General features: G+C 37.3%; 3 protein-coding genes across 4 annotated transcripts in view; 2 read left to right on the forward strand and 1 right to left on the reverse strand.

Annotated features, from left to right (window-relative positions):
* The window catches only part of LOC142341651 (gephyrin-like), an 81745-nt gene extending 75738 nt beyond the window's left edge, over positions 1-6007 (forward strand). For both annotated transcript variants that reach the window (XM_075392769.1, XM_075392778.1), the window contains 3 exons: positions 1353-1521; positions 4705-4906; positions 5462-6007. In XM_075392769.1, the coding sequence (XP_075248884.1) occupies positions 1353-1521; positions 4705-4906; positions 5462-5667 (577 nt within the window). In that variant the 3' untranslated portion in view covers positions 5668-6007. The remainder of the gene's footprint in view (positions 1-1352; positions 1522-4704; positions 4907-5461) is intronic.
* LOC142350648 (uncharacterized) overlaps positions 1-13165 on the reverse strand; it is a 626363-nt gene that overhangs the window by 509622 nt on the left and 103576 nt on the right. The window lies entirely within an intron of this gene.
* Positions 1-13165, forward strand: part of LOC142341676 (splicing factor 3B subunit 2-like) — a 542910-nt gene that overhangs the window by 479557 nt on the left and 50188 nt on the right. The window lies entirely within an intron of this gene.

Genomic DNA, 13165 nt, shown 5'->3' on the forward strand with positions numbered 1-13165 from the left:
AGATTTAACTTAGTTTCTAAGATTATTATCTGCCGTTTACTTTCGCGATCTTTTTGAGATTAGAATCATGAATTATTTGAGGGCAATTGATAAACTTGTCAGTTTTTTCAGACCATCAGTTTTTGACGACCTTAGTTATTTCGGATTTTTTAACGTTACCAAACGTTTTCAATAATATAAAATTTTGCTGCATTTTGTTTCTCTTGGTGACAGTGGTTCAAGTTTCACCAATTTTTAGAGCAGACCTCGAGAGGCAGTGAGTTAATGGTTTAATACAAAAGTTAGTCGCTTCCGCTGCAGTTACGGTTAGTGAAGTTTTGACGCTTCGAGTCGCTTCCGGAATTCTTCCGGCTATGTTGTTTGTTTCGTCGTCTGACGCCTTTTTTTCGTTTTACATTTGTTCCCACAGCAAAGCTGAAAAAGTCAAATTTTCTGAATGACTTCTTCCTTTCACTAACGCGCGTGACGTCATTTCTCACTCGCTTTAGCAAAGGTGTTTAGGTTATTCGCGTGATTAGATTTTGATCATACGTGACTTACCTCACTCAATAAAATGACTTTTGCACTTTAAAACTTAAGTTTAATTTGAATTTGTTTAAGGTCAAAGGAACTCATTTGTGCAGTAAAGGTCCCTAATAAGAGGCTTCTGTGGAATGAATTTTAACAAGCTTGATTAATTTATCGCTGAATGTTTTTTACCTAGTTTTTTGAGCGGCGTCTGTTTTCAATTTAGATCTGTATCTGTTTCTATCTCTATTTTATGGCACGCAGGTCTATTCTTTCGCAGCTATTCCGGCAATCTGCCGGCTATGTTTTGTTGGATCTTCTTTGAGGCTTGTTTATTAAGTTCGCTGGTGTGTCGTTTTTGTGCAAAATTTTGCTTGACGCTTTTTGTTCTAGAATATTCTGACTTCTTGAGTGACTTTTTCACGCTTTAATTATTCATGTTTTAGTAATATGAGTTGCTCTCGCTCTGAAATAAACTTTGTTGGTTAAAGGAATTGTGCGCTCAAGGAAATCAAAGCCTCTGTAGCTGAATGGTTAAACCAACCTTGACTGGAGGTACGGTTTCGAAGCCTAGATGGGAAGTTTTCTTGCACCCATAAAACATATCTAAGCTACGCTCACTCTAAATTAAACTGCCCCCGTCTGTCGTTCTTGCTTATGTTAAAGTTTTAAGACTTCCAGGAGCCTTCTCCGTTACATAAGAACTGCACCTATTCTCTTCTCTGGAAGAAATGATATTGAAGTTTTTCTATTGGTTAACAATATTTACAGCCTAAAAGCATGCCTCGATAGACATCAGGTCATTGCAGAAGTGTTGGTTTGTAATTGGTGATATTAATTTTCAGGAAACCAACAACATTTGCAACAGTAGATGTTGAAGGAGCGCGAAAAATGATTTTCGCCCTACCCGGCAACCCAGTCTCTGCTCTAGTGACGTGCAATCTATTTGTCATTCCTGCTATTCGAAAGATGCAAGGGTATTTCAGACCACAGCAAACCGTGATCAAAGTTCGGGTAAGGGTTTTATTCCTTTTCGGAACCGATTTAGGCATAAAATTTTTTTTCTAAAAAGATTTGAAATGCTGTTTCATGACAGTTGTTTTGACCAACATCAATGGGGATGTAGTGTATGCTCAACTGGTCTTCTTTTGTTCTTCAGTTTTGACCGATACATGTATCTGACGTGGAAAGATATGAGTGGTTTCGTTGAGCCTAGAATGTTTTAATCGGAGGATTTTTCTATTATCTTTAGAAGAGACATTGAGGTTTAAATCTTGCGCTGATTTGAAGGACATGCGATGATTTTCACTGTTTTTTGTTATACTTTTTTGTTCTATTTTGCTAAAAAGTTGAGTTTGCTCACCATAACCCTGTTTCATTTTTTCAAGATGGACGACGTCAGGAATTAGTTTTGCTGGTGTTTCGCGGACATTTGCTTCCATTTCGCATATATCAGCAGTCATTTTTTAATCTTCAATTACGGTTTTCTCTGTTGGTTTCTTCCAGCTGTTTTATTCAAATGACTCTTAACAAAGAATGTTTCATTAATAATTTAAAATTTCATTCAAATTGGTTTGTAATTTTGTAAATAAAACAATAAATTTTGAACTATGGCTTTTATGTCCCAGTTTTTAAGTTGTAGATTTTCATTTATAGGCCATAAAGGACATTTTCAATCAACGGTTTAATGGATTTGCAGGTAAATTAAACTTCTAGAGATAAGTAGCAATTGAATCACCCAAAAGATTTTTTTAAAAGTTTTCTTTAAATTTTCAAGGCAAAAAATGTTTTCATTAATGAAGTATATTCAAAACTATCGTTGATCTTGGTTGCCAATTAGGACAATGGACGGTTAAATTTAGCCAACTTTGTACCAAAACTCCAAAGGTACCAGAACTCAAAATTTAAAGTTTTTCCTTTTTTGTCCAGTTATTAATTGTTCTCGAACGTAGTGAAGCTTCAAGCAATTATTGTAAACGTGTTTGTGTTTTTATATGCAAAATTTTTGCTTGATTGTTTTTGCGTTTTGTTCAAGAACATTCTGTGATTTCCCAAGTGACTTTTTTGCGCTTCACTTCTTCATTTTGAGTGATTTCAATTGCTCTCATTCCGAAATTAAATTTGTTGCCAAAATTGAAGCAATTAGGGTTGATTCTCAAAGCCGCTGTAGTTTAGTGGTTAAGATGTCCAACTGCTATGAGGTCACGGGTACCAACCCCTAAAAGATCCGAGTTTTTGCACCCACAAAGTTTCTTGAGCTACAACCCTAAATTAAATTCCCCGGCTGTTATACGAGAGCAATTTTTTCGACGTTAGTCGGTTTATGTTCTATATGTCATCATTAGCTTCCTATAGGTTCATGCGTTCATTTTGTCTAATTAGTTGCACGATAAACACGCTGAATGAGCTTTTTCTTGTCAGGATTTAGAGTGATATACAAGACTGCACTTGAAGAACGATGATATTTGACTATCAAAACTAGTTAAATAGTATACTTTTAATTTCAGCTTCTATTTTCTATTTTTCAGCTTCTAATTTTAGCTTTTAATTTTCTATTTTTGAGCGTAAGTTTATTCATTAGGGAAATATTTTACTTTTTATAGGTTTAGCTATTTAGAGGTTAAACTACGCAGTCCAAAGGACAACTCATTAGAATTTTTTAACAGGTTTTCCAATCTGTCCAGAAAAATGTTTAATTTTTTTTCAATCGACTCCAAATTTTGTCCAATCGGCTCCAAAAAACGATTTTTTAAATTGCTCTCCATTGAAGTAAAGCACTGAAAACTGTCTTTTCCATTCAAATTTATTGCTTGACCTTGTGATTTTTGAGCAATCTTTTTTGATTTCTCTTCTTGAACAACTTTTCACTCCTGACTTCTTTGATTTTGTTGCGTGAGCTCTTATTAAGAAATTAAATTAAAACCGATTGTAAGATAAGCTAGCACAACATCCTGATAGCCGATTGGTTAATGCTTCAGTCTACTACCTCATTTGTACTACTACTTTGTCGAATTGTTTTACCTTTAGAAACTTAGACCTTTACCTAGACTATAGTCCCTCGCAATTAGTCCAAAGTTAGTCGGTATGTGTTTTTAATAGCCGCCCTCATCTTCTCAGCCGGCTATTATAGCGCTCCTATTTTTTTTACTTCGTCGAACTTTTTTCGCTTTACCATTTTGCCCTTTTTTTCGACATTTTGCGTGAAACCTTTTTGACTTCTCTAGGCTAGTTTCTCTCTTCTCTCATTCTGCTTAAAGTGAATTTGAACATCAGTTGCTCAGCAACGCAATTCAAAATGAACAGAATCAGTATGAAAAATTGAAGTCAGAAATAGAAACGGGATAAACCCATAATGCCCAATTTTAGATGCCCGCTATTTGAACGTCGTTCCTATAAGTCTTAGTTACTATCGCTTATGCTTATTGGTATTGATAGTAACCCCTGTAGCCTCTCTCTTAGAAACAGAAGTATGTTCAACTACGAAATGCCATCAAAATAAATCGGACTTGAAAAATGTTTTTGTACAAAAATCATTTTTTTCAATATCTTCTATTCTTTCAATCCCAATCATGCTTATTGGAATCAACGGCGGCTATTTTCCGGCAATCTGCCGGGTATGTTTCTTATTTCTTAAGTGTTTTTATATGCTGAAGGCCAAAAGCTGATCCTAGCTATATTGTGGTGCTCTTGATTTGTTTGCAATTCAAAGAGTTTGAATTGTATTTGTGCACTGTTTTTTTAGATGTGTTCACACTTTTCAGACTTTTTGTCAATGAAATGTCGAATTAGCGTAGTGATTATTATAGTCACGCCGGAGTATTAAAGAGAGCATCGGTGGAGTAGTATAAAGAACGGAAAGTTTGTAACGGCGCAATTTTTTTTTTCTATTTGCTTTGTTAGAACTCCTCTGAGAAAACATTTTTAATCAAGTTTTCGGTTTCTGTGTGAACATTTTTTCACATGCGGTGATTTGATTTCTAATTTTGCTGTTGGTTTCTATTTTTGCTGAGAGTTTTTGATCGCATACCTATCTTACCTATCTAAATTACAGACCAACCACTTACCTATCAAACCTTTCCTCTACCCTATACCTATCCCTCTGCGTACCCCCTGTATCTATCCCCCATACCTACCCCAGTAGTATTCTGTGACAGGCAGAACAATTTCTCGGGAGATTTTTAAACCTAATTCATTCAGGTGACCCAAGATATTAAACTGGACCCTAGGCCAGAGTTCTTCCGAGTCTCGCTTGCGTGGCCCAGCGGGAGCTGCTCCTGCTTCTCGTCTTCCGCCCCGGGTCCAAGTGGACCAGCTGCTCATCACAGACCAAAGTGGAATTCCACAAACAACGAGTTCGCAGAGGCAATGGACGACAGAGGTGACTGCAGGTCACCCACTGGTTAGTCATATTGTAGTAGTAGTTTGTACCTTGGGTTATCTTTCACGCCGGTTCGATTTAATTATTCGATTTATAGCGTGGTTTAAGATTTATTTAATGCCAATTTTCAGCAATGTTTTGTTGCAATAATTTGTACAAAAATACCATTTTCAAGGGAGCAATTGGCAATGTTTAGATGTAAAAGGTACCTGCCGAGAGACATATGTCCTGTCCTTTTGAATGATGATATCCCCGATTTCTACGAAATTTTTGAGGGCATTGTAAAGTATTGAGTGTTATGAGTCCTTTTGAAAGGTAAAAATTGTAGAAACTTAATTACTGCAATTTGAGAGTAATAAAATGGGAATAGCTTAAGGTACAGCGCGTGCAGTCTAATAGAAGGATGAACAGAGAGAGATAACATTGCTTCATCACCCCCCACCCCACCAGCCTCCCTAACTCCCTAAACCGCAGCAGCTAGTGCCAAACCCAACCGCTTGCCAGTTGTTTGAGAGCAATTCGCCCTTTGTTGTGCTTTTAAAACTTATTCACCTACATAAGTTCTTTGTTTATAAGGTGGCAGTGTGAGTGGTCCGAGTGAGTGCATGTGTGGCAACTGGGGCGGGTACCCTCTGGCCACCGGCACTGGCAGCCAAATTAGCAGTCGACTACTTAGCATGGTCAGCAGTAATGCACTACTTATGCTTCCACCAGCCTCAGATGAGAAACAGGCCGTATACACTAATGAACTAGTGGACGCATTAGTCATCGGTCGCGTCTAAGGATTCAAACAGTATTCAAGCGGGATCTCAATTACATTCACTTATATGCTGCTCTCGGTCATATAGCGAAGATTAAATTCGCTTAGCTTAATTCACAATCAAATCGTCATTGTTGTAATCTTTCAAGATCCAAATTTACCCATTTCGATGCTAAATCAGGATTCCAAATATTTTAGTTAAATCTGTTCAGATAGATCTTCGTTTATTTATTTGCAGTATTAGCCTAGTTTTAATCAGAAACGAATAGCGTTTTGTATATGTGTGCAATGGGCGAAATATTTGTAAATTGAAATCACTGCCTTGCGATGGAAATTTGTTAATTCATTTTCAGAAATTCAAATGTGTTTAGATCCAAATAGACAGAATTAATGGTTTTAGCTCTTATAAAGTTCAGAAAACTTGGTGTGTTTTCAGGTCACATAATCTTTGTAGTTAAAGGCAAAGTTGAGGGAAAGGTCTTTGAAGGCGTGTTGTCAAAGTTTTCGCGTCCTCAAATTTTTCTGAAATGAGGGAACTTGATACAGTTATTGAAAATTTATCGAATTTATCTTTCACCATCCAATTATATCTAAACCTGTCCAGAAAGTATCATTTGTTATTAAAAATCAATACGACTGTGGCACCGATTTTTCTCAAAAACAAATATTTTTGCCGCTTTTCCTACATCTTTTTGACTTCTCTAGGGTAGTTGCGTTCTTATTTCATTATGCTGAATCTGCATCTATAGCGGTTGCTCAGCTTAACAACCTAAATGGAGCGCAGTCAATGTCCAAAAAAGAAAAAATGTGGATGAAGTTCTACAGTTTTAGATTCCCATTGTTTAAAATTTCTTTTAAATAGTCGTAAGTTACCAGGTCTAATGCTAATTTATAGCCGCATTATCTTGGACTTCATTGCACTTCATATAGAGTGTTAGACCGAGTGAAATTGGAGCCGGAGGTAAAGCGCCTGAAAACGTAGTTAATAGCCGCCGTCGGTCATCTGATTTTTTTGGGAATGGCTTTCCCAATTCACTCATATTCCGTTCTAGGTCTAAGTTTTGTTTATTCAATGAAAATTCTTTGAATTTTACGACAGGACTTGTCCTGCTATGTTTTTAATTTCGCTTTACCTTTTGATCACGTTTTTCATTTTACATAAGTCACGATTTTCGCGTTTGACTTCTGACTTACCTCACTCAGTGTTTCAACTGAATGGATGTTAAATTCTTTTACGCATTGAATTATGTAATGTAGTGAATACAGTCAAGGTCAAAAGAGCAAAATCAAAAGAAAAGGGATAAACCGATAAAGCGACCCGGCTAAGTCAGTGCATTAGGTTATCGAAGTTCATTAGAGTGATTGCTAGCTGATATTAGTATTAAGCTCAATGTTTCGAAGTTGAAGTAGTTATAGGTTTAGAATCTAACTGAAACTGCACACTGAATTAGAACAATTTTTGAAACTTAGGAAAAAATTTTGTCTTTCGTTCTCTTCTTTTTTCTTCTCTTTCAATCCCGATGTGCGTCTAGCACGTCAACGGCTGCTATTTTGCGGCAATCTGCCGGCTATGTTATTAATTTTTATTATATTTAATCAGCGGAGTGAAAGAAGTGTGGTCTGTTTTAATACCGCTACTTTAAAATGCGCGAGAAATGGTGTTGTGAGAAAATTTTCTCAAGCGAGCAAATTTTATTCAATTACGTGCAGTTTTCAAGCATTGTTATATTGTTTTTTGTTTTTTAATTGCTGGGAACGAAATTTAACGCAATTGTTGTAAGCGTGTGTATTTTTTATGCAAATATTTTGCTTGACACTTTTCCGCTCTTGTTCTAGAATATTGAATATTCTTTGACTTCTTGAGTGACTTGTTCTCACTTCTGTTCTTCATTTCTGAGTGACCTGAGTTGCTCGCGTTCTGAAATAAGGTTCGTTGATAAAACTAATTGTGAGTGAATGAAAATCAGTGTTTGTAGCTGAGTGGTTAAGATGGCAGGCTGCCAAATAGGACGTCAGGGTTCGAACCCAAGTGGAGAAGTTCTTTTTGCACACATAAAACATATCTAAGCTATGGTCCTTCTAATTTGAATTGCCCCCGTCTGTCGTTAGAGATCAATGCATCGTTCGAGCCGTTAGTCGGTTGATGTTTTCCTATAGAATGTTTTAGTTGTCTTCAGTAATTATGGTAATGTGTTTTTGAAGGTTTGGTCATTTAAGGGAACTAGTGCTATTTTGAACTTGTTTGCGGATGTTGGTCTGTTTTTGAACGATTGTGTTGATTTCTTCCTTTTAGTGGGAATCGAATAGATGCCTATTGCGCGTAAGCTTTTCTGACTTCGGAAGATTTTGAAGATCTTTCGAAGGTATAAAGCAGAGATAATTAAAAAATAGTTCTCGATTTGCTTCAGTTTTGACTTTTTTAAAACTTAAGTTGATGCTATTTTTTGAGCAATTTTTAGTGATTTGCTAGAGAAAAGACATTTGGTTCTTTTTGTACTTGTTTTATTCGAAGAAAGTTTCACAATTGCGCGGATAGGTGGGCGATATTTGCTCTACCTGCAGAAATCTGATAACTTATTGCATTAGATGTTGCGTCCCTACTGGTTTTAAACTGCCAAAGTTGTCGTAATTTAAGTCCAATAAAGTTGACGCCCTTCTCCCAATAAACTTGATTACGAACTACTCCAGCAGACTACAAAAATTTCTGCTTTCACCGGAAATCGATTTGTTTGTCAGTTGTTCTATTTTTATAGCTGTATGTTTAGCGTAAGTACATTGAGGTAATCTTGGTTTCTTTTATAATTCAAAGTGGAGTTTTGGGTTTTTTGAAATTTTTTTCGGACGAACTGTGTTGAGGCGGTGTTTGTGACCTAAAACCCCTGTGTATACTATTTTTTGTGAAGCGAGAGAATTTTTATCTTAAGCTGTGTTGAGTGCATTTATTTTCGGCTTTGAAGTTATTTTCGAGAGAATGGTTCTTATAGATAACCGTTTTCGTTATTTTTTGTCGAATTTGTCTCATTAAAAGCCTCAAAGCGAAAACAGGCTATTATTGGCCTTTTGTTTTTTTTCATTTCCTCAACAGGATTTTTGTTACGACCATATGATGTCACAATCACTTCAAATCTACTTTTTGTCCCTTCGTTCATGTAATCTAAACTGAATTGCGTGCATGTTGTCATTTTTCTCTCTTAGTGGAGAGTTTTTTGTTCATCCGTGTTAATACGTTTTTCGTCACACGTGACTTGACTAAAATTGACTTGAACTTTAATTCAAAGAGATAAGGTCAAGTGATTGCGTGCCACTCTAATTGAAGGTTGTTTGAGAGCATCTAATAAAAGCAACAGTAAATTATAAATAGATTATTAATCAAAATCTAACATCTCATCATTTAATCAAAAATTTTTTTTGCTCTGTTTCTTTTACTATCTTTTTGAGACTGCAAATCCACAAAGCTGTTGGGCTATTTTCTGGTAATATGCCAGGTATGTCTTGTTTTGCTTGTAAATGTTTTTGTATAAATTATTTTTAATCCAAGCTGACTCCATACCTTTCTCTAGAATTGATAATAGCCTTTTTGAGAGCCTTTTTGAGAGCCTAAACTGAAGTGTTTTCATTTATAATTTTGTCTATATACAAAACCGATTTCGCCATTTTTGTCAAATTTTCCTTTATTTTTTTTCAATTTTTATCATGTAGTTGTAAGAGTTTTTGAGACTTACTAGCAGGAAACGATTGGTGTTAGTTTCTCAGAACATTTTTGCTAGACTAAATTTTTACGGTTAATGTTTTGATAATCACCGGTGGTGATTTTCAGAGTGATTGTTTCCTACAAAAAATAGTTGTTTTAACTGCTATGAGGTTTTTGTTCAACCCACTTTAAACCCACGAAGCCATTTTAACTGCAAAATGGCTTCCACTGGGTTTGAGTTATGAAGTTGTTCCAAAGCAATCGCTCGAAGTACTTGTGTTTTCTGTTATTTTTTCCACATGCCTGTTTCTGTACAGCACTCCATCTGCAAGTTCCATCTGAGCCCAGCAACTACATAACGTCACGACGTCTTGACTTTGTGCACCTTCATTAGATTTCTTAACTTATATCCTTGATCTGGATGTTTTTCTGCGTTAGCCCAATCCGAAACGGTTGTCCAAGACAGTAGTCGTTCCGTTGCAGAATATGAAAGGAGTTGACTTCAACAAATTGGAAGCGTCCTCTGAGATCTAACGTGTGAGCAGTTTCCAACCGTTATTTGTCTTTAGATTTCAATTCTGATATGCTGCACTGCTTCGAAAGCTCGACTACGTTTCCGTGATTTTCTGATCGGTGTACTTCTGGAAGTCGAACTATTGCAGTCGAATAGGGGCTAGGGGTATTAGCCGACACACAAATTAGAAGAAACGCCAATTGGCCGACAGCTTTCATCAAGACGACGTGAAAATGACCGAAATCGGAACTATATAATTTAAGTAGTGTTATTAGAACCTTCGACGTATTTATGTTCGGCCGTTATAATTCGTTCGGTTGTGATAGATTCATAGCAAGTCCCACGGGACGCTGAGGCATGGCCAAATTATTAGTAATTAGAGCCAAATTTTACTTGTTTTAAAGCTAAGGCACAATACTTTACCCAATTAATTCGCGCGTAATTATTATGAACTGTGGTTTTCGAGTAACTATATTTGCTTAAGTGTCGGCTGAAAGGTGTGTCGGCCAATTGACCGGCCACGGGGGTTAGGGGTATTAGCGACACACAAATTAGAAGAAACGCCAACTGGCCGACAGATTTCATCAAGGCGACGTGAAAATGACCGAAATCGGAACTATATAATTTAAGTATAATTATTGTTATTAGAACCTTCGACTTAATTATGTTCGGCCGTAATAATTTGTTCGGTTTTGATAGATTCATATCAGGTCTTACGGGCCGCTGAGGCATGGCCAAATTAGTTAGTAGCTATAGCCAAATGTTGTTTGTTTTAAAGCTAAGGGACGCTACTTTGCCCAATTAATGCGCGGGTAATTATCATGAAATGTGATTTTCGAGTAACTATGTTTGCTTAAGTGTCGGTTAAAAGGTGTGTCGGCTAATTTGTATGTCGGCCAATTGACCGGCACGATTCGAATAACCCTTGTAAAATGCATGACTTTTTTAAAGTACAAATGGAGCTCCGCAAATGTAAGGCTTGAACAATTTTATGACCTGACTGAATGCTAATGCTTCTCCTTCCGTAGTTCAGTAACAAAATGCGGGCTTCAATACTCTGCTTGCAATTTCAACTGGATATTCAACTTCCTCAATTTTTGAGTCCGGCTCTATGAATTATCGCTTGCGTCCATGTCAACAATGGAAAGTGAGGTATAGTTGTGCTACTTGAATTCTGAACTATCAATGAACGTAGCTTTCAGTTTTAATAACGTTGTGGCCTTCGGGGACCCAAGCAAATCGCCTTATTTTTTCGTATCCTCGCGCAAGGTTTTACCACTTCCAGCAAATTTCTTAATGAAATATCTGTAGTAGCTGCGAAACACCATGAAGGAACTGACTTCGTAGATATTATCCGGTCTTTTCCAGTCACGTACTGCTGTTAGTTTTGTCTGGGGTTATGCCTGCAGAAATTAGTTTGTATCCTAAGTTGGTTACGGATTCCTGAAAAAGGCAGAAATTCTTGGGTTTTAAGTAAGACTCTCGCAGGGCTTGGAAAACGAAACGCATGTTCCTTTCGTGTTTTCATGTATCTTTCCACGTTTTTGCTTAACACAAGAACATCCAGTAACATCAAAACAAAAGAGCTATACAATAAATACACTCGTTATTAATCGATAGAAGTTTCTTGGAGCGTTGCAAAGTGCAATAGAACGCCGTTTTTGGTATAAATTATCAGTCAACGGAACCTGGCAATATATAGAAGCCACGTGCAGTCCTGAGAAGACAGTAGCTCCATGCAATTGATCTAAAATCTGACGAATCCTTGAGTTTGAAAAAGAGTCTTGATCACTTCTTTCGGTGGCGTCAAATCTGTGCAAATTCTTGGAGGTCGATGGGTGCACTTTTAGGGCTGTTTCATGGACGGGTGATGCATGGTGCTACCATGTGTTCAATCTCCCTGACTACTTTCCCAGGTGGAGTTCCGTGAGAAGCTAGTTTGATGGGTGCAGATCACCAGTCGTTCTCATTCTGCAGCAGTCGTACTTGTCTACAACATCCAGCTGATCTAATTCAACGTTTTCCTGTTGCCGCTGTTTTGATCTCCTTTTGTTTTAAATACCTGTCGTGGAATTTTGTGTTATGTAGATATGTAGGCAAGTTTTAAACTAATAACGTTGCTCTCTCCATTGTTAGCTGCTTGGTGTGAATGTCAATTAATATTTTGTTTTCTTCCATTATTTGTGTTCCAAGTATCAATGGTACGTCGGTATCTCGGGTTCAAGGAGATCGGTTTACATTTGAACGGCTGTACCAAAGGTATTTTGAAGGGATCGTAGGTTGAAGAACTTGTTGTCAGAAAATGTCAGAGTTGATACTACGGCAATACTGTAGATGAGATTTTTCAGATGAAATATTAGCATTGTTACCAGTGTTCACTGAAGTTTTGTTTTTGTCCATGTAGATCCACTGAAACTTATATCGTAGGTTTAAAAACTGCCTTCGTTTCTGCGTGCATGTTGCTCGTCTGGTCCTGGTGTGCCCGTTGTAAAATACGCTTGACTTTTGGTTGTCGATCTAGGTGGAAGTTTTCACGAAACACTGGGTTGACGCGTTTCTTTCTGTGAGCATTGATTGGACAGGTTTGCAAATTCTTGGCAATTATAGCCTTGAATTGTTATGAAGTCTACCAGTAATCCAGGGGTACGATTGTAGGTTCTGGGTGTACTCGTCTCTGATAGCAATCTCTCTATGTCTCGAGTATCTTTTCAAGTATCTCTGTATTTCGCTCCTCGTATTCTAGAATGTTAACGAGGATTCTTGTCCGGAGGAGACCAATCATTTGTTTAATGCCCCTTGATAAACTGGTGTTGAGAGCCCGAATATAAACGTGGTTTGGCTCAACTTGCTCTTTTTCACCTTGTGTCACTCTGAAAAGTTTGCTCCTTCGTCTCCGGATGCGAATCGACTCGGCCTTACTAATTGCGTCCAAAGCAATGGCTCGTTTGGTAGCCGCATTCAAACTGCGTTCTTCCTTTTCTTACTTTAGGATCGTAGTTTTAATTTTATCGTTCATCAACTATTCTACGAAGGCGTCTTTTTTGCTTTCTGCTAACCCTCTGCGTAAATGTAGACGTTGGCTGCTTCGCCCAGCTTACAAACTCTGCTTGTGAGCTCTTTGATTGACTCGGATTCTACTGCTGCAAGTATTTGAGTTCATTTTATCGAGTCGTTGCTTTGATAAAGTTGCCGATTCTATTTTTCGTGGCATTCAAGTTTCTGACTAATGTTTTACTAGTTGTCCTTGCACTTGTTGCAATCATTGGTTGTAGAGATTATAGTGCTCGTCCATGTATTGAAGCATGTGGGTAAGAC

Source organism: Convolutriloba macropyga, chromosome 1, assembly GCF_964194025.1.
Source record: "Convolutriloba macropyga chromosome 1, txConMacr16.3, whole genome shotgun sequence".
Classification (NCBI taxonomy): Eukaryota; Metazoa; Xenacoelomorpha; order Acoela; family Convolutidae; genus Convolutriloba; species Convolutriloba macropyga.